This window comes from Alligator mississippiensis, chromosome 2 (assembly GCF_030867095.1).
Source record: "Alligator mississippiensis isolate rAllMis1 chromosome 2, rAllMis1, whole genome shotgun sequence".
NCBI classification, from domain to species: Eukaryota; Metazoa; Chordata; order Crocodylia; family Alligatoridae; genus Alligator; species Alligator mississippiensis.
In genome coordinates, this window is record NC_081825.1 from 241,461,739 (window position 1) to 241,484,512 (window position 22,774).

At 45.0% G+C, this 22,774-nt stretch overlaps 1 protein-coding gene across 1 annotated transcript; it reads right to left on the reverse strand.

Moving 5' to 3' along the window:
- Window positions 1-652: 652 nt before the first annotated feature.
- IVD (isovaleryl-CoA dehydrogenase) lies at window positions 653-22,723 on the reverse strand. Its single transcript, XM_014595480.2, has 12 exons — window positions 22,491-22,723; window positions 19,995-20,084; window positions 18,382-18,433; window positions 15,777-15,946; window positions 13,367-13,460; window positions 11,843-11,979; window positions 10,372-10,468; window positions 6,993-7,086; window positions 5,225-5,306; window positions 4,677-4,781; window positions 3,945-4,017; window positions 653-3,802 (listed from the first exon to the last, which is right to left on the reverse strand). Exons 1-12 carry the CDS (start codon window positions 22,635-22,637, stop codon window positions 3,669-3,671), a joined length of 1,275 nt encoding a protein of 424 aa, XP_014450966.1. The 5' UTR covers window positions 22,638-22,723; the 3' UTR covers window positions 653-3,668.
- Between the last annotated feature and the right edge of the window lie 51 nt (window positions 22,724-22,774).

The window sequence follows — 22,774 nt, forward strand, 5'->3', positions numbered from 1 at the left end:
CAGGTGCTGCACAGATCTCTTTCCCAGGCAGGACACAGCCCCTCGCAGTCAGAGAGGAATTTGTGTCTGAAGACCATACATTCAAAGTCCCCACATTCTTCATATAATGGTAAAATAAAACTGGATGTTTGTTTATTTAGTGAAGTAGTTTCCTGAATTCTCCAACTGTCTTCCTCCCAGCCCCCGTAACTGAATGACCAGCTAGCTGCCACAAGGAGACATCTATGGAACTAGGTAAGGTGCAGCATATTTGAGTAATCCTGCTCTGCAATCAACTGACTACCTCTTATCAGGCTAGAATGATTTCCATTACAATTTAAGTGCAACAGAAATGAGAAATTACATAGCCAGGGGCACAGTGCCCTTGTACATTCTCCTACTGGCTGCACAGTCTGAGAGAGGCTTCTGCACCTGCCAGATCTACCACCAGCTTTTTTAAAACAATTAGAAGGAGGGGGGGAAAAAAGTGGTTCGTTGAGAAGGGGAAGGGAGGGCAACAAAAGGCAACATCCGTCCCCATTCATCCCACCAGCTCTAACCGCACAGGATGTGTGTGTTGGGAGGAGTCCAGTTCTGTTATTTCGCAGTTCAGACCATACAAAGTCTCTAAATGCCCCCTGCTGGGCAAAGTACAAGGCAAATGCATGCAAGCTGAGCAACAACAGTTCTTTATTAGCATTGTACGCATGTTAGAAAACGGAAACTCTAATCATCACAGACCCTCCCCCACAACACCGGAGCTTCCTTGTTATACACCACCATATAAAAACTGCCCAGCTAATCAATGCCGGTCACAAGACAGATCACTTGATAGTCACCTCAGCCATACCACAAAAGTGCTTGGGATCTGATAAACATAACCTTTCCTAGGATTTATGGAGCTCTCTGCCAAGCCTGCCCCATGGTGCATTCAACATTAATCTAATTTGTCTTAACTTTGAGATGCTGATTAGCCCAGAAAGCATGATATGCTTAATCATTCGTATTAAAGCCATGTCCCTCCAAGGTGAGAGGGCAGGTTTAAAAGCCAGTTCCATTCTGATTTGGAACATGGAGCCTCTTAAGATTGCAGGTGCTTTGATAATTGTTTCAGTAAGGTTCTTCTGGCTTGAGACAGACTGTAATGTTATGATTCAGTACCAACATTTTAAAATTATTATTATTATTATTATTATTATGTCTTCAAGGAGAATTGTAGTGATTTATTCCCATAGTAGAGTTAAAGAACATCAGTGAAAAATGGGTTGCCAATATTTTAAAATACTGCGCACAGTCTCTGCATCTTTGTCACTGCAAGTGCTGCTACAGGCTCTCCCCAAGAGATTGGCCATTTTACAGATATATCGTGGGACCAGGGCTGAGGTTTTTAAAGCTGCAGAAAAGATGCTATTCATTGTAATGGGAGTCTGGCAACCCAATCCCTTGGACAGATTTGAAAACTCCCTTTTTGCTTTTTGCTATTTGAATAGCTGAGACAGGACAGCGTTCATAGATATTCTGGGGAAGGAGAGCCAGCCCAGTCCTAAATGTTGCATTCTTTTCCCTTGTCCTTGCTCTGTGCATCCTGGAGCAAGTTTCTTAGTTTGCCTGTGTGAGACTCATGGAAGTGACATGCTTTCTGGGGGGTCTTGCAGATTACTGGTAATGCACAATTCCTCTAACAGGGGTGGGCAATTATTTTGAGCGGAGGGCCGCTTACTGAGTTTTGGCAAGCCATCGAGGGCCGCATGACAGGCAGCCAGGGGCAGATTAATATTACATTTTCTAAATTTTTTAGGGGGCCCGCAGGCCGGATGGAATGCCCTGGCAGGCCGCCCACGGGCCACATTTTGCCCACCCCTGCTCTAACACAATCAACACCAACCTTATGCTGGACACAGAATGAATATTATTTTGAGGTAAAATGTAAGTGCTCAGTCACTTCAAGAAACAAGAACACACAACATTTCTTTTTTCATACATTCAAAACATCAATGCACATGGTGTTTCACACATGAAGCAGATGTTACTTATGTTCTAAGAGCCTCTTAATTTCCAAATCCTTTTCAGGTGCAATGCAGGGGGCTAAGTCTTAAGTAACAAAGCCCTTTCTGTGTTGGGTCCTGGATGTCTCCAAGATCACCTTGGTACTTTTTGCAGACTGTAAAAATCACCTCAATTGTCTGACAAGGCAGTCCTCAAATTCCTGTCTGCCCCTACAGAGAGGGCACTATAGGGGCAACACCCACACACTGAAAGCTGCCTGCCCCTTGGTCCAGGAGTACTTCAATTTTTTGTGCGCATATATGAATGACATCTCCTGTTTCACTTATTTGTTAGGGAACTGTGCTAACATGAGCTTTCATTAGATCCAGGACTTTGTGTCTTTTACCTTGCTAGGTCACTGAACCTGAAGTTGTTTTTTGTTTTAATTCTCTATTGTTCTGTAAGAGGGAGAGAAGGAGTGTTGTATTGGTGATGGTCCAGGAAATATGGGAGAAGCAAGGCTCTTTGGTGAAAGATGCCAAATATAACAGGAAAATAAAGCTATTTGCAGTCTTGTGTATGAGACTGCCAAGATGGCAGCTGTTTCACTCCTCTATTATACATATAACATTTAATTTTTTCCTGCAATTTGTTCTTTGAAGTTGAATTACACTGCAACTTTCTTATTCAGGGAAGGCCACAAAAGCTTTCAACATATAAGCTCTGCTGTTTGTAATGTTTCCTTAAAACACCTTCAAATCCTGCCACACTCATGCTGACTCTGCTTTCTTTCTCTTTATGGCTAAACTGGGGGGACAAGCACATGTATTTGCCAACAGAAGAGTGAGCCTTCAAATAAAAAGTCCATTTTGTCCCCCACGATTCATTCATGAGGTGCCATGGGGAAAAATTGAACATTTTAACTGTTCCTGAAGTGAGGGGTGGTGAAACCAGCAGCAGGAGGTAAACAATCAAAAGGAGTAAAGCCTTCAGACCACACTCCAATGTTTTGGTAAGCAGGAGGAACATGGAAAGCAGTGTGCAAAGAAACTTATGTGACATTTTAATGAGGTTTTAGGAAACGTTTTTCTAATGTTGCTTGTGTGGCTCTGCTCTTTTGATATTAATGGCATGTGGTAACTAACATGACCTCAGCTAAAATCTGGTTTCCCAAAGAAGATATTAACTGAATGGCACAGGTTAACACACCAATAGAGTACCACATCAGGATATTTCATCTTCCAGCAGCAGAACCTTAAAAACACTTTGTTCAATGGCACTCAAAATTTTTAAAAGTACAAAGTTCCTTTCTCCCCCATCCATTCTCTCACAACCAGTCAGTCAAAATAATTGATTTCCTCTCATTTCATGAGAGTTGTTCATTAAGCAGGAACCATGCTTTTCCGATGGCAATATATCCCTGGCACCAACTTCAGGTCTCAACTTCTTAGAAGTTTCAAGATCAGGATGACTTCTGAATAGGATGAATGAATAGCCAGACTAGTCACAAGAATACACTTTTAGTTCTGTTCTTCTGTCAGGTTCAAAGCCCAGGTAAACCCAGAGGCATTTGTTCATAGAATAGATAGCATGGAGTCAACAGGTGATGATTCCATTATCATGAACGCAGAGAAAGCCTGTGCGTCACAAGCTCAAAGATCAAAGGCCTCTTGGTGATGAAGGTTTTTCTTTACTGATGGGTGTTACTTAAAGGTGGCATTAAAGGCCCGGCCAATGACGAGTCTCCTCACTTCACTGGTTCCTGCTCCTATCTCATACAGCTTGGCATCACGCAGAAAGCGACCCATGGGGTAATCATTAATATAACCATTTCCACCTACAACCGAAAAGAAGGTGTCAGTAATTTCTTGCCTACAGTTGAGCGATTAGGACTATGACTACAGAGTCCTACATGTCACTTTCTACCTATGGCTGTGCTCACAAAAGCAGGGAAAAAAGGGTATCTTCTATATTCTTACCAAGACACTGAATTCCATCCAGAGCCACCTGTGTAGCACATTCTGCTGAATAGAGAATCACTCCCGCACAGTCCTAAGGAAGGGACACAGTTTACAAGAGAGTCAAAGATTTCGCCTGCATTGGTCCAATAACATTTACCTTTCAACAAGTTTATATAATTACTAACATGCATAAGCTAGTCCTTTACAAGGACATAAGATTCCAAGCCCAGGATAGAATGGTGGAAAAACATTTGTTTTTTCTAGTGCAGAGACATTGAAATGTAGTGAAATGCCTGTATATGGGCCACATCAAGACAAAAAATGCAGCAGAGATACTATGGTCTCCTTCACAAATTGGCATCATGCTCATGGAAGAGAGATATGATTTGGCTTAGGATATATTACACTATTCTCCAACTGCTTGTCTCTTATTTGTCTCTTTGAGCTAAATACAGTTATGGTAACAGTTGTAGAAGTGTCAACGCCTTTTAGTCACTGCTGTAGCTGCTTTCAGTCGCCAGAACATTTTGTTTGGATTTCTATTCTACGGTTATGAATACCAATAAATCTGTTGCTTGTAAAGCAAAGTTTTCCTTCCCCTGAGAGTACAAGATATTCAAAGAATTTTGTATCTTCTATAAACTGATTCGTGGACACCTACAACATAAGCCCCCCCACTCCCCACATGAACAAGAATAAAGGGAGAGGAACAACCAGTGGTATGAGTAGCCCACGAGGAAGTAAGCTGACCTTTGCATTGACGTGTCCTCGATCACAGGCCCTAGCCACGTTATACACGTACTGCCGACATGCCATCAACCGTGTATACATATCTGCCATTTTACCCTGCATGAGCTGCACACAGCAGCAAAACACAAAACAGTATGATTTATATTCAATATTAAAACTTAACTTGAGGGAAAAAAAAGGAATGAAGGAAAAAAAAATGGCAAAACCGAAAAAGCTGGATTGGCTGGCACAACACTGAGCCTTGGCTGTCTTGGTTCACAAGTTCATATATATCAGACCCAGCAGAGCTGTAGGACTCCAAATCCCAGTTTGTACACAATACTAACTCAGATACAGATACCAGCTAACCAGTTCCTGTCACAATCTCATTGGAAGCAACACAGCTTCAGCACAAATCCAGAACATGTATTTTCCTGTAAGCCCGTAACAAAACACTGATGTTCCATCAGCACAAAGCCATTTTCTTAGATGTCATTTAACAAACTACCTGGTTAAAAACTGCTTCTAAATTCTTTCCCCTCACTTTACTTCTTTCCCCTGGCTCTCACCTGGAAGTGGCCAATTTTCTGTCCAAATGCTTCTCTCACATGTAAATATGGAAGTGCATAGTCAAGAACAGCCTGCATAATCCTGAAAGAAACAGGCAGAGGTGGGAATGGAGGGGAAAAGAAGAAGGAGAAAGATAGATTACTTAACAAACAAACAAACAAACAAAGCTCAGTCTAAGGTACAACCCAGTATGCAATAATATAGTCATGAAAACTGCAGTAAATTCAAAAGGATAATCATACTACAGAATCTAAATTCTCATTTAATGTTTTCTCAAGCCTTATTGTTTAAAAATGCCTTTCGTCATAGAGAAAGTATAACCAGGCAGCATCAAGCAATCACTCTGAGAGATGCGGCCCCCCCCCCCCCCCCCATTCATCCCAATAGACATTAGTGCTTTAGCACTGAAGCCTAACAATGACATTTTAAATGGACACATTAACCCTTTCCTTTCGAATTATTACAGTACCTCTCTCATGAGGAATGATATTGGCTATTGTAAAAGGTACTAGAACAGGGTACAGTGGGACATCTAGTCTCTGTAAAGATTTGTGGAGGGTGGGAGAGGAGGGACAGTCAGGAATAAAGCACTTAACTCTCTCTCCCAAAGTCAAGTTATTTGCCTCCCCGTTCCTCTAACCCCCAACTGTCTCTTGGGATGCCAACTCTCACTCCTTCCTGGGCATCCAAAGCTCCAAACTGTCCCTTACCCAGATGTTAAAGTTTTCCATCCCCTGCAATGCTGCATTTTCAATCTAAGAGTTTGCAACACATCACAGATGTAATATCCAGGTGTAGCATATTATCTTTGTGCATGCAATATAATGGTAAGTAATAAACAATCAACAGTGACTGTACTGAATCAGGGGATTTAGAGAGCTAAGAGGCCCAGTGCCAATTCAGGGGTCCTTGCAATAGAAAACTGAGCTAATATGCTGCATAGGAAACAGCAGCTTGGTTTTAGGTATTCTCTACATTAATACCTTCCCAGAAAGTCTGAGAAATCCACTTACAGATAGGTGGAAAGGAGACACTGAAGGATTATTCAACTTTTCAGAGGCTATACATGGCAAAAAAGCAGAACCTAGATTTTACTCCTAGTGTCTTGTGTTCTAAGCAGCAGACAACACTGCCTGCTAGTGCATGTTGCTGTAAAGTTTCATTTTGCTTAATGCAGGAGGTGGAGCTGGAGGATTACAGCTTTAGCTCAGGTTATACTGAACTGCCTTGCTTCTCAGCAAAAGACCAGGTCAAATCTCATTGGTTGAGTAGCATACAGAAATATAAAACTGAATGAGTCGGAATGAACTCTCCTTCTTGGAAGCAGTCTTCCCACAAAAAGGGTCAGTAGAGATCTCAGAGAGGGCATAAGGGAGGCAAGGTAAAGGACGAGTAAGTACCTAACCACTGACTAATAAAGAGTTAATCTCTTTATCAATCAGATGCTCTTTTCCTCTGAGGGGCACTGTATATTGGAAAGAGTCAGCATCGTAGATTGGGATCACTAGTTACAACTGGCAAAGGGGCATACACTAAAGAGACACGTGAGCAACTTACCAAGGACTGAGGTTCAATCTCCATCAACAGAAACTTTTAAAATCAAGACAATGTTTTTTCTAGAAGATTTGTCCTAGCTCAGACTACAATTATATCAGAGAAGTCCTATGGCCACTTATGTAGGAGATCATACAAAGTTAATTTTAATAGTCCCATCTGGTCTCAGAATCTCTGAATCTATAACTAGCATAAAAACAAGACAGTATTTACCCCAGCGGCCCACCACTCAGTACAAGTCTCTCCAGATCCAAGCCACTCATCAGAACGTAGACTCCTTTACTCAACTGTCCCAAGATGTTCTCAGCTGCAAAAAGCAAGAGACAGTTATTTATTTATAAGCAGAACTCTTTGAAAACAAGCGGTCATCTATAGATCTATGTTCTTTAGGGAGAAGATTCAGGCCTCTAGTACAATGGTTTTCAACCTGTGGTCCATAGATCCCTAGGAGTCTACAGGCTATGTCCAAGGGTCCGCAAAAGATAACCAGGATCAGTCAAAAGTACGTGAATACCCACATATACAATTCAAAGGGGTATGCAACACCTTAATTCAATATTTCTAAAGGGGTCTGCAAATGAAAAAAAGTTTGAAAACCACTGCTGTCATAGTATTCACTTCTTGCCGTGGGGCACAAGCAGTAGGAGCAGAAAAGGCATTTTTTTAAGTTTTAAATAATACACAGACAGTTCCCTATTCTTTCTGACCAATGCTAAAAACAAGGTAGTAGAGTCATATGAGGTATATTAGCAGTTGGTTCTATCCACTTCTCATTCTCTAAAGGTAAGTACTGTCTACAGATCCACAAAACTAGGCAAAGAACATCTAAAGGAATGGAAGACTGAAGAACTATGAAACTTCTTCATTCCTAAATCGCTACCTCAGCAATTGCCCAAGTTGACAGTAACTGAAAGGCATTCCTAGCCGATGTCTACTACATGAAACAAATGAGACTTAGTCTCTGATAAGTACATTTCTGTATTGGGTATATAGTCTCTGATAATAAGTATATTTCCATAATGGGCATTCCTAACAGACAATAAGAACTGAACGTATAGTGCGCCAGAAGTCTCTTCATTCCCTGTGTGTCAGGTTTGGATGCACTGGCAGGACAGTACTGGAAAACTTGCATAACCCTTAACCACATTCCCTTTGCAGGGCTGGTAATCTAGCAGCTTTCCACAAACCCTGCAAATGTTAAAGTCTTTTAAAAGCCTGTGTTAGGTCTACAGAGATGAAAGACAAATGACACACAAGACAGCAGGTGAAAGAAAGAACTAAAGAACCCAGGTACTCTTTGGAAGATCTAAAGAATGTGCAATGAGGAGGGAGAAGCAGAAAAGAAACCTCCCTCAGTGAGACTGTACCATGGTAATAATGAGAGAATTGGAGGCCTTACAAACCATGGCTGGGGTAAAGGCAGGATATTGCCCACTGGGAATGCTGTCATCTTAAGTACATGGAGACTGATGTGCCTTTCAGGCTTCCATTCCATGGCAACACAGCTGTGAGATATTCAAACTGAAAACTAGTCCCAGACAGAATTCTGGACAGCAGATAAGTTTGTACCCTCTGAAGCAAATAATCTGGGACAGGAGTTGAAGGATTGCCCCATCTCCAGCTCATTCAGGAGCTGGGCTGATGGGCTCTAAGGAGAACTGCAGCTAACTACCCTCCATCAGGTCACACTGGGGTGTGCCAGAGCTCCTCCTGGGATCAAAGTCAGAGGTTCCTGGCTAGAGGGTTTGGGCCCCTCTGCTCAGGGTCAGGCAAATCACTATACCTGGAGACAGGAAGGAAGTTTACCTCATGGTCAGATTGGTACGGACTGTGGGTTTTTTTGCCTTGTTCTGTAGTGGGAGGCATGGCCATCTACCCAGGATTTCTTGAGCATATATTGACAACATTTCATAGAAGCAGGACATTGGCAGCCATGGTTCCCATGCTTTACCTGTAGCAGGTTAGGAAGTTAGGCATGTGTTGTATCAGGGTTGATCGTCATCTTATTAGGGTAGTCCAAACCATCAAATGGATGGTTTGGACAGGGATGATCCTGCCTCAGGCAGGGGGTTGGACTAAATGACCTCTGGGAGTCCCTTTCAGCCCTACTTCTCTATGATGGCAGACCTTAAGAGGGAAAAGCACGAAGGAACTTGGATCTTTGGGGAAATAGCTGAAAATTCAGGGAAAGGAAACATACTAAGAGCAACCATTGTAAACAGGTTTTACAGAGAGCAGAAACATCATTATTGATAAGACGGCAAGATAAAATTGCTCACAAATAGTGGAGTATCATAGCTATAGGAGGGCTCAGGCATTTGCTTCAGGGACTTCACTAACACAAATTCTCCAAGCTATGCAGATGGAGAAAAGGAATGAATGGGTATGCAAGGAGCTGAAGGATACAGACAATGCGCAGCGGGGCAGCCCTATTGGCTGTGCCTTAGGGCAGAAAACAGAAAGCGCTCTGAACTGGTTCTTTACCAGCACCACATGACCTAAGAACATGGTTCCAAAGAGAGCACTTACTATCGAGAAACACACAGTCTACGCAGTGCAGCACTCCTGGCAATGAAACCCATGTACTTTAAAATAGATGGGAATGTAGTGCTAGAGGACATATTGATCTGCAAGAGAAAGATTTTGCAGATAGATGAAAAGGTATTGAACTGACTCAGACTCCAAGGTAGGAGATCAGAAGCAGCAGTAGAAAAGCTCACATGCAAACAGTGTAAGGTTTCAGCACTACAGTGATCTGGTTCAGTGAGTTATCAGAGACTGGGAATCCTGTTGCCATGAGAACACTGTGCTCTGCATGCATCAGAGCTCCCAGGGGATAGCTGGAAGACTCAGTCTTCTATCTCACTAGCTTTTCTGACCCCAGACTGGGATTATGGTTAAAAAAAATCCAAAGATGTTGAACTTAAGGATCTCAATCAGTCTCTGAAAGTCCTGTAAAGTGACAATATCCCTAGCCTCAGCGCAAAGCAGTTTTCATGGTGTATGGAGAACTAAGGATTTGCTCATCCTGCAGATGCAGAATTAGAATTTACAGAAATCAACATGATGAATCTCCTCTGCTTATTGTTGAACGATTATTATTTTATTTCCACAAGTAAACATGGCCATAGAATTGAATCAGAATGGCATCCAAGTCAGTGGCCACAACCTTCAACTAGAGATTCTGGAAAACAGAAACCCAGTGACCAATTAGGGGGTTCCTTCAAATCCTGCTCCCATGACTCAGGCAGAGAACTCCAGTGAAAACAGGAAAATCAACTTTTCCTGATTTTTTCCAAGCTTTATAAAGCTAGTGCTTAAGTGTAATATCTAGCATAGTCCAACCCCAAGGGTAGAAAGAAGTGTCAGATTTAATCAGAGGACCTGTGTTCATTCACTTTCATGTGCAAGAGTAAACCTCTAGCCTCACCACCTTGTCTGTAAGATGGCCACTGAAGAGCCAAATATGTGGAAAAGCCTTTACTCACAATTTGTATATACACATGAATGATTTGTGATATATGTGCGTGAGAAGAGAGGAAAACACCATGTGGAGAAAGTAAACAGCTCTGCTCAATTCTCAGTCACTTACCAGGAATCTTACAGTCTTCAAAGATCAATTCACAAGTATTAGATCCCCTCATTCCCAACTTTTCAAGCTTCTGGGCAGTGCTGAACCCAGGCATTCCCTGCAAAAATCAAGAGAGAGAGAGGTTACAAACTTTCCACTTCTGGAAGTTAAAAAAAAATCACCCCAGCTAAAAATTGAAACTTCCTCAGTTGTGTGAAAAATGAGGGATCTGCAACGCATGAGAATGCTGGAGGAACATTAGGGTACAACTTCTGGTGTTGGAACAATCACAAATGGATATGCTGCAGGTGTGGGGGAGGAAAGCAAATGTGTGTACCAGCAACTGCTGCTGGAGATAGCACATGAACCGTGGGAGAGGAATCCATTTTCTAATGCATATGAATCTTGAGCACGTAAGAATGGCTTAGTCAGAACACAGCACCAGATGCTAAATATTTAAATCGATATACGATAGTGATTAACTCTTCAGGCCCTGTGGTTGTGGTGTTCGAGTTTGACTCTGGGAAGTGCATGAACAGATTAGCTGGACTGTAAAATGTGTATTTGAATCTATGCTAGACGTATGTGATGCCCTTACATTCAAACTGAAAGGAGTGGAGGGGAAAGGACAGTTCCTCTGAGTCTGAAGAGCTCACAATCTAAGGCCCTAATCTGGCTTTCACAGCCAGAGGAGTGCAAAGGAGGACAACTGGAGAACGGGGAGTAGAGAGGCTGTGGTAGGAGATCACAAAATGTTCTTACATACTTTATTAGCTCCAAAATTAAGGAGTGGGAGAGAAGGGAAGGGAAAATGAAAATGATGCTAAGGTTTGAAAAGGTAAGAAAAGGCTAGTGGATAGTACAACACATTAACAGACCACTGCAAAGAAATCTTGAGGAGGGAGGGGAACAGGCGCTACTATAGTGCCCAGAAGTAAAGATGGCACTCTTGACACTCTAGTTGTATAGAAGTGGCATGAAGGAAGCCATGGAGTCTCTTGCCCAAGGAGACGATGAAGGAAATGTCAAGGCATCATGTGTCTTTGATATTTCTTTGTAGAAGGCAGAAGGTAGGGCAGGGTATCACTTTAGGGACTAGCTGGTTAGTCTATAGGAGACAAGTATTGTTACAGTACTGCAGGCCCTGCTATATTGGATTCTGTTCTTCCTAAATTTCTTATCCAGGAAGCAGGCTATCTGTTCAGTTCTCATGGTCCAAGTGCTCCCTGCTGATAATGCTGACTATAATCAGTCCTCTGTCCCACTCTGTCCCCAAAATTCATGATTTTGTTAAACTTGAGTGTAAGAAGAGTGTGAGGACATAACTTGTCTTGTTGTTACTATGACAATACACTCCTGAGCAAGGTGCTGCTAATTCATCAAAATAAAACAACTCAGCCTTCTAAATTAATTAATTCTGTTAGGACTGTAGCCTCAAGAAGATTCAATAAGGTATGGCAGGTGTCTTCCTCTTCGGTAACTTAAAGCTTACCTTCTCTACAATGAATGCAGTTATACCCCTGGAGGCTGGAACAACATTGAGATCTGTTTTGGCATAAACTATCAGAACGTCAGCATCTGGCCCATTAGTGATCCAAAACTTGTTCCCATTCAAAACAAAGTAATCTCCTAAAAAACACAAAGTGGCAATCGTTAGTTCAAATGGATTAAATCCCAGGACCACACAAACACCTCTATCCCTACTCATGACCCAACCAACTACAAGCCAGGGTCTCTAAGGGTGTGGATGCAAGTAACAACTGAACTGTTTCCAAATGTCACTGATTGGGAACTGGTTCATGATCACTTCAAGGCAGAGACATCCACATGTGCAGTACCCTAGCATTCCAGGTAGAAATGGTCATCTTTAAGGTATTGCAGTGCTGTAGCTCTGACTTGGGGGGGGGGGGGAGTAAGGACCCAGCCAAGAATGCCTCCCAGTGGGTGAGTGGGGAGAGTACTAGAGTACTTGCACCCATGGTTTGACGGCACCAGAAGCAGGTAACCTGTGGCTAGGAACATTTTCATTTTTATGCTTTCCCTTCTCTCCTAAACAGGAGTTCAGTAAAGGTTGGTAACATGAATTTGACCAAACTTTTCAGTGTGCTTGCCTAACTTGGTGGCTGATGGCTGGGAGAGTGCTTGGATCCATATTTTTGGATTCCCAGGGGCTGAGGGTAGAATGATAAGGTCCTGCAGTTGAGTAGGGTGAGGACACAGCTATTGTTAGAAAGCTAGCTTCTACTGAACAAGCAGTACAAAGGAGCTAGCTCACTGATAAAAAAAAGCCAAAAGAGCAGCCGGGGGAGGGGGCAGTAGAGTTCTGACTGCACACCAAAGCAGCCAGCTGCAGTGGCAAAGGAGCTGAGGAATGATTCTGTTTGGGATGCCTGGAGGACTGAGCAGACCCAGATCTTGGAGTCAACATGTAACACTGGTCTGGTTCACAGTGCACCGGAATATTGGATACTCAAGGTATACTTCTGAACCGTTCTGGGAAGCTTTAACAGGTACATCTGTGCATTCCAGGTTTATAATGCATTTAAACTAGGCTAAGTGTTACATGTGTCTATACCCTAGGACATTCCAAGAGAATCCCTAAAGCAGTCCTGGGTAAAATACATCCCCAAATCCTTGATTCTTGGGTCCAAAGAATGAAATAAGCCACTATTGGAGCCCTCCCTAAAGTAATAAAGGCAACCTTTCCACCATAACGAGCACTCTGGAAAATCACAACAGTGCATCTTTTAACTCTCCTCCAAGACAGACATGTTTACACTTTTTGCATTTAGGAGCATCAGTCAGTCCCCCTTCACCCATACACCTGTGCAAACTTTCTGCTTGTGAGCTACAGAGCAACACGAATATCAATCTGGACTGATACCTTGGTATGTCTTGGATTAGGAAGAGCCCAGTAGGCTGAGAAAGTTAAATCTAAATGTAAAGAAGAGATTGCTCAAGCATTTCTTCTGCCCAGTGTGAACAATATTCCCAGTTACTTTAAGACATGGTTTACCTTTTTTTTCTGCCTTCAGCTTCATGGAGACAACATCAGAACCAGCATTGGGCTCACTCATTGCTAAGGCTCCGATGTGCTCCCCGCTGATTAACTGGAAAAGAGATATACAAGGAAAATGGAAAAGAGGAGGATATGGGTTTGCTGTATTCTGGGGGAAAAGGGGTTCTCACTAAGTTTTGAAATTTAATGTGCTACATATGAGATGCAAGTGGGAAACCTTGTACCTGAAAGACCTCAGACAACAGGCTCACTTTTGTCATTATGCTAAGGGCACAGAACCAAATCACAGTGGGACGATCAGGATGAGGCAATATGCATTTCAGCTCCTGTTTTAAAAGCAGATTTTTTTCTCTCTCTCTCCAGGAAGGTGCCAACAGAATCATGCTGGCAGCCATATGCCTTTTCCAAACTCCACGTTCTATACTTTCCAATTGCCCTTTTAAATGGCTGATTGGCAGAGGCAAATGCTTTATATGTATGTAGATGGAGGTTCAACTTGTTTAAAACTAGAGCTGTAAAACACAAAAGACTAATGAGAGGGATAGGCAGAGATTGCAAAGGGCTTGGCAATAAACTAGTGCCATGATCCCCACCTCACTTGTGGCAGAATAGCAGATGGATACCCTCCTTCTGTGTCCCCTCAAACCAGGATCTGGCAGAGCTGCTGCTTTTACTTTGTGACCATTTCTTCCTGTACTTCCCTCCTTGCCGATTTCCTTCCCTGTGTAATTGTTGTTTTCTAAGCTTTTCTTTTTTGTTTTGTAAAGAGTGATTTAACATACAAGATACACAGCTGACATATCAATCTCCTATCATGATTTAACAGCAAAAGAAGGATTTACATGTTTTCTTACTATAAAGCCTGATTCTGTGCCTAGCGACTTCACAGGAAGTGGAACCACGTCCTTATCCATTTAAAGGACACTTTAATGTAACAGTAGCATCTGTGCAGTGGCAGAAGCTTGTGGTAACTGCAGTAACAGCTTCAGGCTTGGCTATGGAGTTAACATTGACAAAATAATCTTTACTATTCAAAATTTCCAGAAGTCCACAGGCCTTCTCTATTTAGTAAGGGAGCAAGGGACCTGGCACTGAACTAAACTACCACTGGGACAACATACTAATGCTAGAATTCAGTACCTTCTCAGTTCAGCATGTTAGGTGCACAAATACTAGTGCCCACTAGATGGCATGCTAGAGCTCAGGTCAGCAACAGAGGGTGCATCTATGCCCATGTTTCACTGAGGAGATGACTACAGACCAGACAGAAGTGCAGGGTCTAACACATAGCACTTCACAGAAAGTGCCATAAGTCAGACAGATCCTCCCAATCCAACAGACATTAGCTGTTGGGTTGGGAGGTGGGAGATTGAGCTCCAGTTTGGAGCAGATCCAGGGAGAGAGGCTGCGTCTCTGCAGCCTCTTCCCCTAGCTCTGGTCCCCCTCCCAGCTCCCGTGCTGACTCAGGATGGGAGGGAGGTCTGTTCTGGGGTTTCCCCAGCTGCACTGGAGTGGGGGGGAGGTGTGGATTAGAGTCCCCCACCTCGGGGAGGCGATGGGGGGACGGGACAGGGACTCCAATCCACCCTACCACCCTCTCCAACACTAGCTGGGCAAACCCTAGAACAAGCTTCCTTTGCTCCCTTCCCCCTCTCCCATTCTGAAAACAGCACCGAGAGCAATGCTGGGCTGCATCAGCTAAGCTCTACTCCTAGCAAGTAGAGACAGAAGTTAATGAAGCTGGTTTGGAGGGTTCAGATTCCAGGGATCGGGCCCTTTAAAGTGCTCTGCAGCTGTGCACTTGTGTTTGATCACAATGGTAGAGCACGAAAAAATCAGGTGAAAATTGCCATTTCTGTCTGTGCTTTAATCAGCTCCACAGTAAAGCATTACTGTCTACAAGTGCATTGTAAATTAACTCTGCTGTAGGATAGCACTGTCAGGGGCAGAACTACCCTATGGCAGAGTAATTACATGTGAAGGGCAGGTGTAGATGGTGACCAGGGCTGGCATGACAAGGGTACTAAAGAGCAGGGGCTGCCTGCCACACAGCTCTGCACTTCAGCACCCTCATGCCCCAGCCAGCCCCTCTGCTGCCCAACACCACCACCCGCAGACCAGGGCTGGCCCCTTGAGCCTACTGCCAGCCTAGGGCTGCTCCACCCCAGCTCAAACTACTGTGGTCCTGGGCACATGTGCAGACTCCAGCATGAACTGTGCCAGAGTTTATTGTTCCACGTTAACTGAACGTGTAGATGCACCCAGAATGTCTGAAACCTTGTGACCTTTGCTGATTCTTTTAGTTTCATTAGACCATTTAGCTTAATTGTAATTAAACCTACTGCTTGATATTTCTCCTCATTCCAGACCACATACCACAGGCACCAATCTTTCACCAATTACATACCTTAGGTAGGTACTTCTCCTTCTGTGCTTCACTGGCATTCCGCACAAATTGGTTAATACAAAGGTTTGAGTGAGCACCATAACTGAGTCCAATTGCTGCTGAAGCTCGAGACATTTCCTCCATCACCAATACATGGTCCAAATACCCCATACTAGATCCCCCATACTCCGCTAAGAGGAGAAGAAAATTCAATGTCACCTCAGATTAATTTATTTGTATTTAATAAAAAAATCTAAAAATTCTCAGCGTTGGGCTCAAACTTGTTTGGAGGTCTCAGATGCTTACATTGGGACTTCCACTTTTGACTACCTGCCTGCCTGAGCTGGTTAAACTCCTGATTTCCCCATTGCTCCTGAATCTCTACTCTCTGGTGGGTGGCGAATTGGCTGGAGGGTCGCACCCAGAGAGTCGTGGTGGATGGGTCGGTTTCGACCTGGAAGGGTGTGGGCAGTGGGGTCCCGCAGGGTTCGGTCCTTGGACCGATACTCTTTAATGTCTTCATCAGTGACTTGGACGAGGGAGTCAAATGTACTCTGTCCAAGTTTGCAGATGACACAAAGCTATGGGGAGATGTAGACACGCTGGAGGGCAGGGAACAGCTGCAAGCAGATCTGGACAGGTTGGACAAGTGGGCAGAAAACAACAGAATGCAATTCAGCAAGGAGAAATGCAAAGTTCTGCACCTAGGGAGGAAAAATGTCCAGCACACTTACAGCCTAGGGAATGACCTGCTGGGTGGCACGGAAGTGGAAAGGGATCTTGGAGTCCTAGTGGACTCCAAGATGAACATGAGTCGGCAGTGTGATGAAGCCATCAAAAAAGCCAATGGCACTTTATTGTGCATCAGCAGATGCATAATGAATAGGTCCAAGGAGGTGATACTTCCCCTCTATCGGGCGCTGGTCAGACTGCAGTTGGAGTACTGCATGCAATTCTGGGCGCTGCAATTCAAGAGGGATGCGGATAACCTGGAGAGGGTCCAGAGAAGGGCCACTCGTATGGTTAAGGACCTGCAGTCCAAGCCCTACGAGGAGAGACTAGAGAAACTGGATCTTTTCAGCCTCCGCAAGAGAAGGTTGAGAGGCAACCTTGTGGCCGCCTATAAGTTCATCACAGGGGCACAGAAGGGAATTGGTGAGTATTTATTCACCAAGGCGCCCCCGGGGGTTACAAGAAACAATGGCCACAAGCTAGCAGAGAGCAGATTTAGATTGGACATTAGGAAGAACTTCTTCACAGTTCGAGTGGCCAAGGTCTGGAATGGGCTCCCAAGGGAGGTGGTGCTCTCCCCTACCCTGGGGGTCTTCAAGAGGAGGTTAGATGAGCATCTAGCTGGGGTCATCTAGACCCAGCATTCTTTCCTGCTTATGCAGGGGGTCGGACTCGATGATCTATTGAGGTCCCTTCCGATCCTAACATCTATGAATCTATGAATCTTCCATCTTAAAGGCACCGTACATTGCTTGCTCAATAAATTAACTAGTGGCATGTTATACTTATAAAATATACTATAGTTTTAAATTTTAATGGATGTAGAAACATCCAAAGCATCATAATCAAACATTTCCCAACACTACATCTCTCATTCTCATCCTCCTAATCCCAAAACAGAGTGAGAATTTGCTTGAAGTCCTTTCACATGCATGCAATCAATGTAAGAATTGTGATGGGTAAAAGTGATGGTGACAGACACGTGGGTGCATGGATGCTGTTGCATGGTGCATTTAATGTAATGAGAATGGTGTAACTGTTCAGGTTTGCTTTGGGCTGCACCATAGGGGTCACAAGACAGGTTGGTAGAGGTAGCGTTTGTATGTGTGTGCATACACGCACAAGATATTTTTGCAAAGAAATCTTGACCTATTGCTTAGGGTCAAGCATTTTTGGAACCAAGGGGAGGGTATTAGAGGTAGCTCTGGCCTCCTGTTATCACAATACCTCCAGGCCTGGTGCCATTTCCCTGTGGAGTGAAAACAAGGCTTTTAAAGGCCAAACAAGGTTCCCGTCAGCATTTCTGGTACCAGGAGAGGGTGTTGGAGCTTGCTTCAGCTTCCCTGAGAGAGAGTCTGGTATTGCAGTACCTCCAGTGCTGGTCTGATATTGCAGTTCCTCTAGGCCTATGCTCCCTCCAGGAGGGAACAAGCACACTTCCTGGGTTTTGTTTGTTTGTTTAAGGGCCACAAAAAAAGTTCCCATTAGCACGTTTGCCCAATATGGGCTGTATGTTTTATAGTCACTCAGTGTTGGCTGTATTTACAAATGATTTTTTCACCTCATCCCCTCAAAACAATTTTAAATTACACTGAAACAGGAACTCTGGATGAACATATTGTCTCCATCATGGGCTTATAATATCTTGGGTGAGTGATCTGTGATAGAACAAATGAGTAGCTGACTAGCTCAGTTGGTTAGAGTGATGTGCTAATAACACCGAAGTCACAGCTTCAATCCCCCTTTGGGATGCAAGGCCTTTTATGCCTCAGGCAAAGAGTTAGACTAAGTGACTCTTGTGGTCCCTACTTCTCTAGGATGTCTATGAACCTATATGGGAAGCATTTTGCATGGAGAATCATTCTGTTGGTGTAAAAGGTGAGAACTGACTTACTGGGAGCTGTGATTCCCAGAACTCCAAGTTCTCCAAGTTTCTTCCAAAACTCCTACAAATACAGAACACAGCAATCAATATGATCCATCTCAGACAGGGAACAAGGACAGGACTTTGTATGCCCATCTCCTCAAACATACTAAATTACTTTCCCTGAATAAACACTCCCCTTTCTTGTGGAGTGGCAGCTGCTACTTCACAGTTTTGACTTGGAGGCTGCAAAGATTTACACATGTGTATAGCTTCATATGTGTGCCACTGGGTTCAATCAAAACTATTCACAGGCATTATGCTTACAGTCTTATATCTCTGCAGGCTCAGGGCCAAAGGGTTAATTTATTTCCCAATTTAATTCCAATGTTGACTCAATCTCAACTGATAGCCTCCTCAGAAAACTGCTTTTTTGCCTTGGGGCACAAGCTGCCTCTTGCCAAAGATGGCATCAGACTTTGCAAAACTGTATTCCTCATATTAGGGGAGTTAATGGCCTTTGGACTTGGATCCTCACAAGGATTTTGCTCTAGATGATGTACATCAATTTTATGCAACAGATCTGGATGACATCTACTGCAATGGGCTATATTTTTATAAGTTACATAAGGCTGGAAGTTATTTATTGAGAACGTTGACAGCAGAGTTTTGCAAGGCTCTGGCAGGTATTTTAAAGTGTTTAAGTCTTGCGAAACTTATGCACTCTAACACAGGGGCGGGCCAGTAAGCTCCATAAATTAAAGCAGGTCTGGTTCACAGAACTTAACAGCTTCTGTTAGGCAGACATGAAAAGTTCCAACCTGAAACAGCAGCTTATACAATGGTGTTTGCACGGAGTATTTTATGTAAAAAAATTTAATAAAAAAAGACTGTGCATGAGAAAAGTTCCTGCTTTTCTCAAATGTATCATGTATCAAAAGTGACTGCTTTGCTTCAAATGTATCATATATCTAGACAAGAGACAACCTAGAACAAGCACCCTGATAAGAACTGCAGCAGGCAGGGAAGAGACATTACCGTCAGTCCTCTACCACTCTTTTATTAATTTCTGGTTAGATATTCCCCAAGCTAGTAGGAATTCAATAGCTTCCTTGAACCCTGTATATTTCTCATTTAAACTCCTTCATGAAATTTTAATCTTGAGGGTAAAACAGCTAACAAGTATTCATGACTGGGCTTATTTAGCCTAGAGGAGACCGAGAGGAGACTTAATAGCAGTCTTCAACTACCTGAACGGGGGTTTGAAAGAGGATAGAGCTAGACTATTCTCAGTGGTGGCAGATGACAGAACAAGGAGCAATGGTCTCAAGTTGCAGCAAGGGAAGTTTAGGTTGGATATTAAGAAGAACTTTCTCACTAGGATGGTAGTAAAACACTGCAACAGGTTACCCAGAGAGGTTGTGGGAGCTCCATCTTTGGGGGTTTTCATAGACAAAGCCTTGGCTGGTATGCTCCAGTTGGGGCTGGTCCTGCTTTGAGCAGGCGGTTGGAGTAGATGACCTCCTGAGATCCCTTCCAACCTTTACTTTCTATGATTTTATGTGGCATGATCAGGCTCCTTCCTCTGGAGGCAGGCACAATGCAGAGCAAAAAGACCTTCAATACACACATCAAGGGCTTACCCGCATGCCCTTGAACTCATTCTCCTGGTCAATTTGTTGGGCCTTTGGAGCCAAATGCTCCTGGCAGAACTTGATCATGGTTTGTCTAAGCTGTGGAAGAAAGGAAGGAGGGGGAAAAATACACATCAGGATATGGTTCCTTTTCTTCCCTGAATATGCCCAATATGCTCTCACTGACCACGTCCTAGGCTCCCAATATTCAAAGCTAGAAAGTAAAACCAGACAGCTTTGAGTGTCAGATAATAAAAAAAGACTCCCCAAACAATGTTTATAATCTTTTAACATTGAAAGACTGTAATCTTTAAGAGGGGATAGCAATATGGTGGGAAGTGAGTCTTACAGTAACATTAGAATGGGGAAATGGTAACAGTGTTTTAGAGATTCTGTAGTTAGACAGTTTCTAATACACTAATCTCTTTATCCATTTTTCTGTTTGGTACTTTCACAGCCAATGGACAGAGATGATGAAAGTCTTTCCATCAAGAAGATGCTTCTGGATACACTTTTATATATATAAAAAATTGTCAAAGCATATCTATGAAACACAGATCATTTGATCAGATGCTTAAGAAGCCAGTAACCACACCAGAGAAAGCAATCAGAAATATAAATGTTATATCTTACATATTCTGAGCAATTCAAATACATTTAAAACAAATAGGCTACCATGCAGATGCTACAATTAAAGGGTCAGTAAACATCACTTCTAATGGTAATTGGTTGTTTTCAGACACTTACCCACTTAGAAGCAGGTTATAGCAACAAATTTACCACACAGGCAGCTAAATCAATTATCAGGGGAAAAAAGTCACTAGCAAGCTGGGGGCGCTATTTTAAACCAGGGACTGAAACACTCCTAGTAATGTAGTAACCTCATCTCGGCAGGCTGTCAAGCTTTGGATGCTTTTACTGCTTTATTTTATCTTAGGTCAATACTTCCCAATGTTTTCCTCAGCATGAACCCCTTGCTCCCAACCCACAGTCCCCCACCACAGTGCTCGAGCCCCAGCTGCCACCCATTGGAGGTGGCAACTGCTGCAATGCGAGTACAGTGCAGAGTCCAGCTCTACGCCCTGGCCCCCAAGGCCAGAGTGGATGCAGGCTGCCTGCTGTGGGCTCAGGGCTCCCTGTCCTGCTGTCCTCTCCCTGAGAGCTTCTGCGGACCAGTGAGCGAGACCTGCCTCCCCTTGCCCACCTGGCAGCAGTGGCATGGAGTTGCACCCCCCCTCTGCTGATAGGCAGGCTGGGGGCACCCTGGCAGGGAGGCACAGCTGATGAGGTAACAGTGGCACCAAGCCTCCCCACCCCACTCTGCTGCAGAGTCCCCCGGGTGGGAAACGGCTGCAGGGAGAGAAGTCCCGAACCCACATCCGCCCCAGCCCTATGCACAAGTCTGGGGTGCACATGCCCCTCCATGCCTCCCTTCCCCAGGACTGACTCTGCCACTGTGCACACCTCTCCCTCCAGCCACCCCTGGCTCTATCCTGCTCCCTTAGCTGAGCCCTGTATTCCCAGCCCGACTCGGGGCCCCAGGCACCAGCCCTGCTGGGCAGCACCCCAGCCCCACCCCACTCCCTCACCATGGGGGCCTCAATCCCCACCCCATAGACTTATGTGGGACCAGCTCCCTACACTGCCTGGCTGTCACATACATGTGTGCAGATGCACGTGGCACCCCCTGCCTGATCGCCCTTCTTCCACTCCCCCCAGCTCCATGCAGCCCCTTGCAGTCTGCAACTTTGACAGCGTGCAAGGGGAACATGCCATTTCCTGCTTTTTGCTCCTCTAAAAGGAGAAAATCTGTGATCCCTGCAACCCCATTTTTTTTAATCACTGCAACCCCAAATGTAGTCGTGACCCCAAAGGCTGGGAAATGCTAGCCCACGTTTGTTTCCAGTGTTTGGTCCTTTGCCTATTCCCAGAGGGGACACCTGGACTATTTACTTATCTTTCCTTTTTATACACCCAGTGCAGGACACAGACAGGCGCTCCCTCCAGGACTCCAGGCAGCCTTGGGGCTCCAACCCTGAGCGCGGGGGCAGACAGAGAACAGTGCAGCAGTAACAGGAGAGAGTGACCCTTTATTAGTTCTGCACGGGCTTTAGACCAAGGAAACCTCAAGACTGAGAAAACGCAAGGCTGCGACGCCACCTCCTGGTGCCAGCACCAAAGCACTAGTTAAACTGGAGCTCCACCGCGAGAGGCCGGGGCGACCTGTGAACTCCCAGGTGCAGCCTTGGCCGGGCCCCGTCCCGCCCCAGCGGGTGGAGGCGGCCAACGGCAGCGCCCTGCAGCCGGCCAGTAGCCCACTGGATCTTTCTCGCTCTCGCCGGCTTCCTACAAGCGACGCCCATCCGCGAGGCAGGCTCAGGGCGGCGCCAGCGCCTCTCCCCGACTGCACCCTCGGGGCTCCGGGGACGCGGCGGCTCGCGGGGGGCAGGGCCGGCGGCTGGCCCCCCGCCTAGCGGCAGGCTCCGCTCCGCGCCCCGCCCGTACCTGGCGCTGCTCCTCGCTCAGCCCGTTGACCGCGTCGTCCACGGCCAGTCCTGCGCAGCCCCGCCGGAGCGGCCCCCGCAGCAGGCGCTGGCAGGCCCGGCCCAGCCCCGCCGCGTTCCCCGCTCGGCCCAGCACTGCCGCCGCCATCGCTGTGCTCGGCCCGACCCCTCGCCCCCAGCCAATGGCGACACGGCGCCGGCGAAGGCAGCCAATGGGGCTGCGCGTGCCACGACGCCCCCTCACCCGCGCAGGGCAGCGGCGCTGGGGAAGCAGGAGCAGAGGCT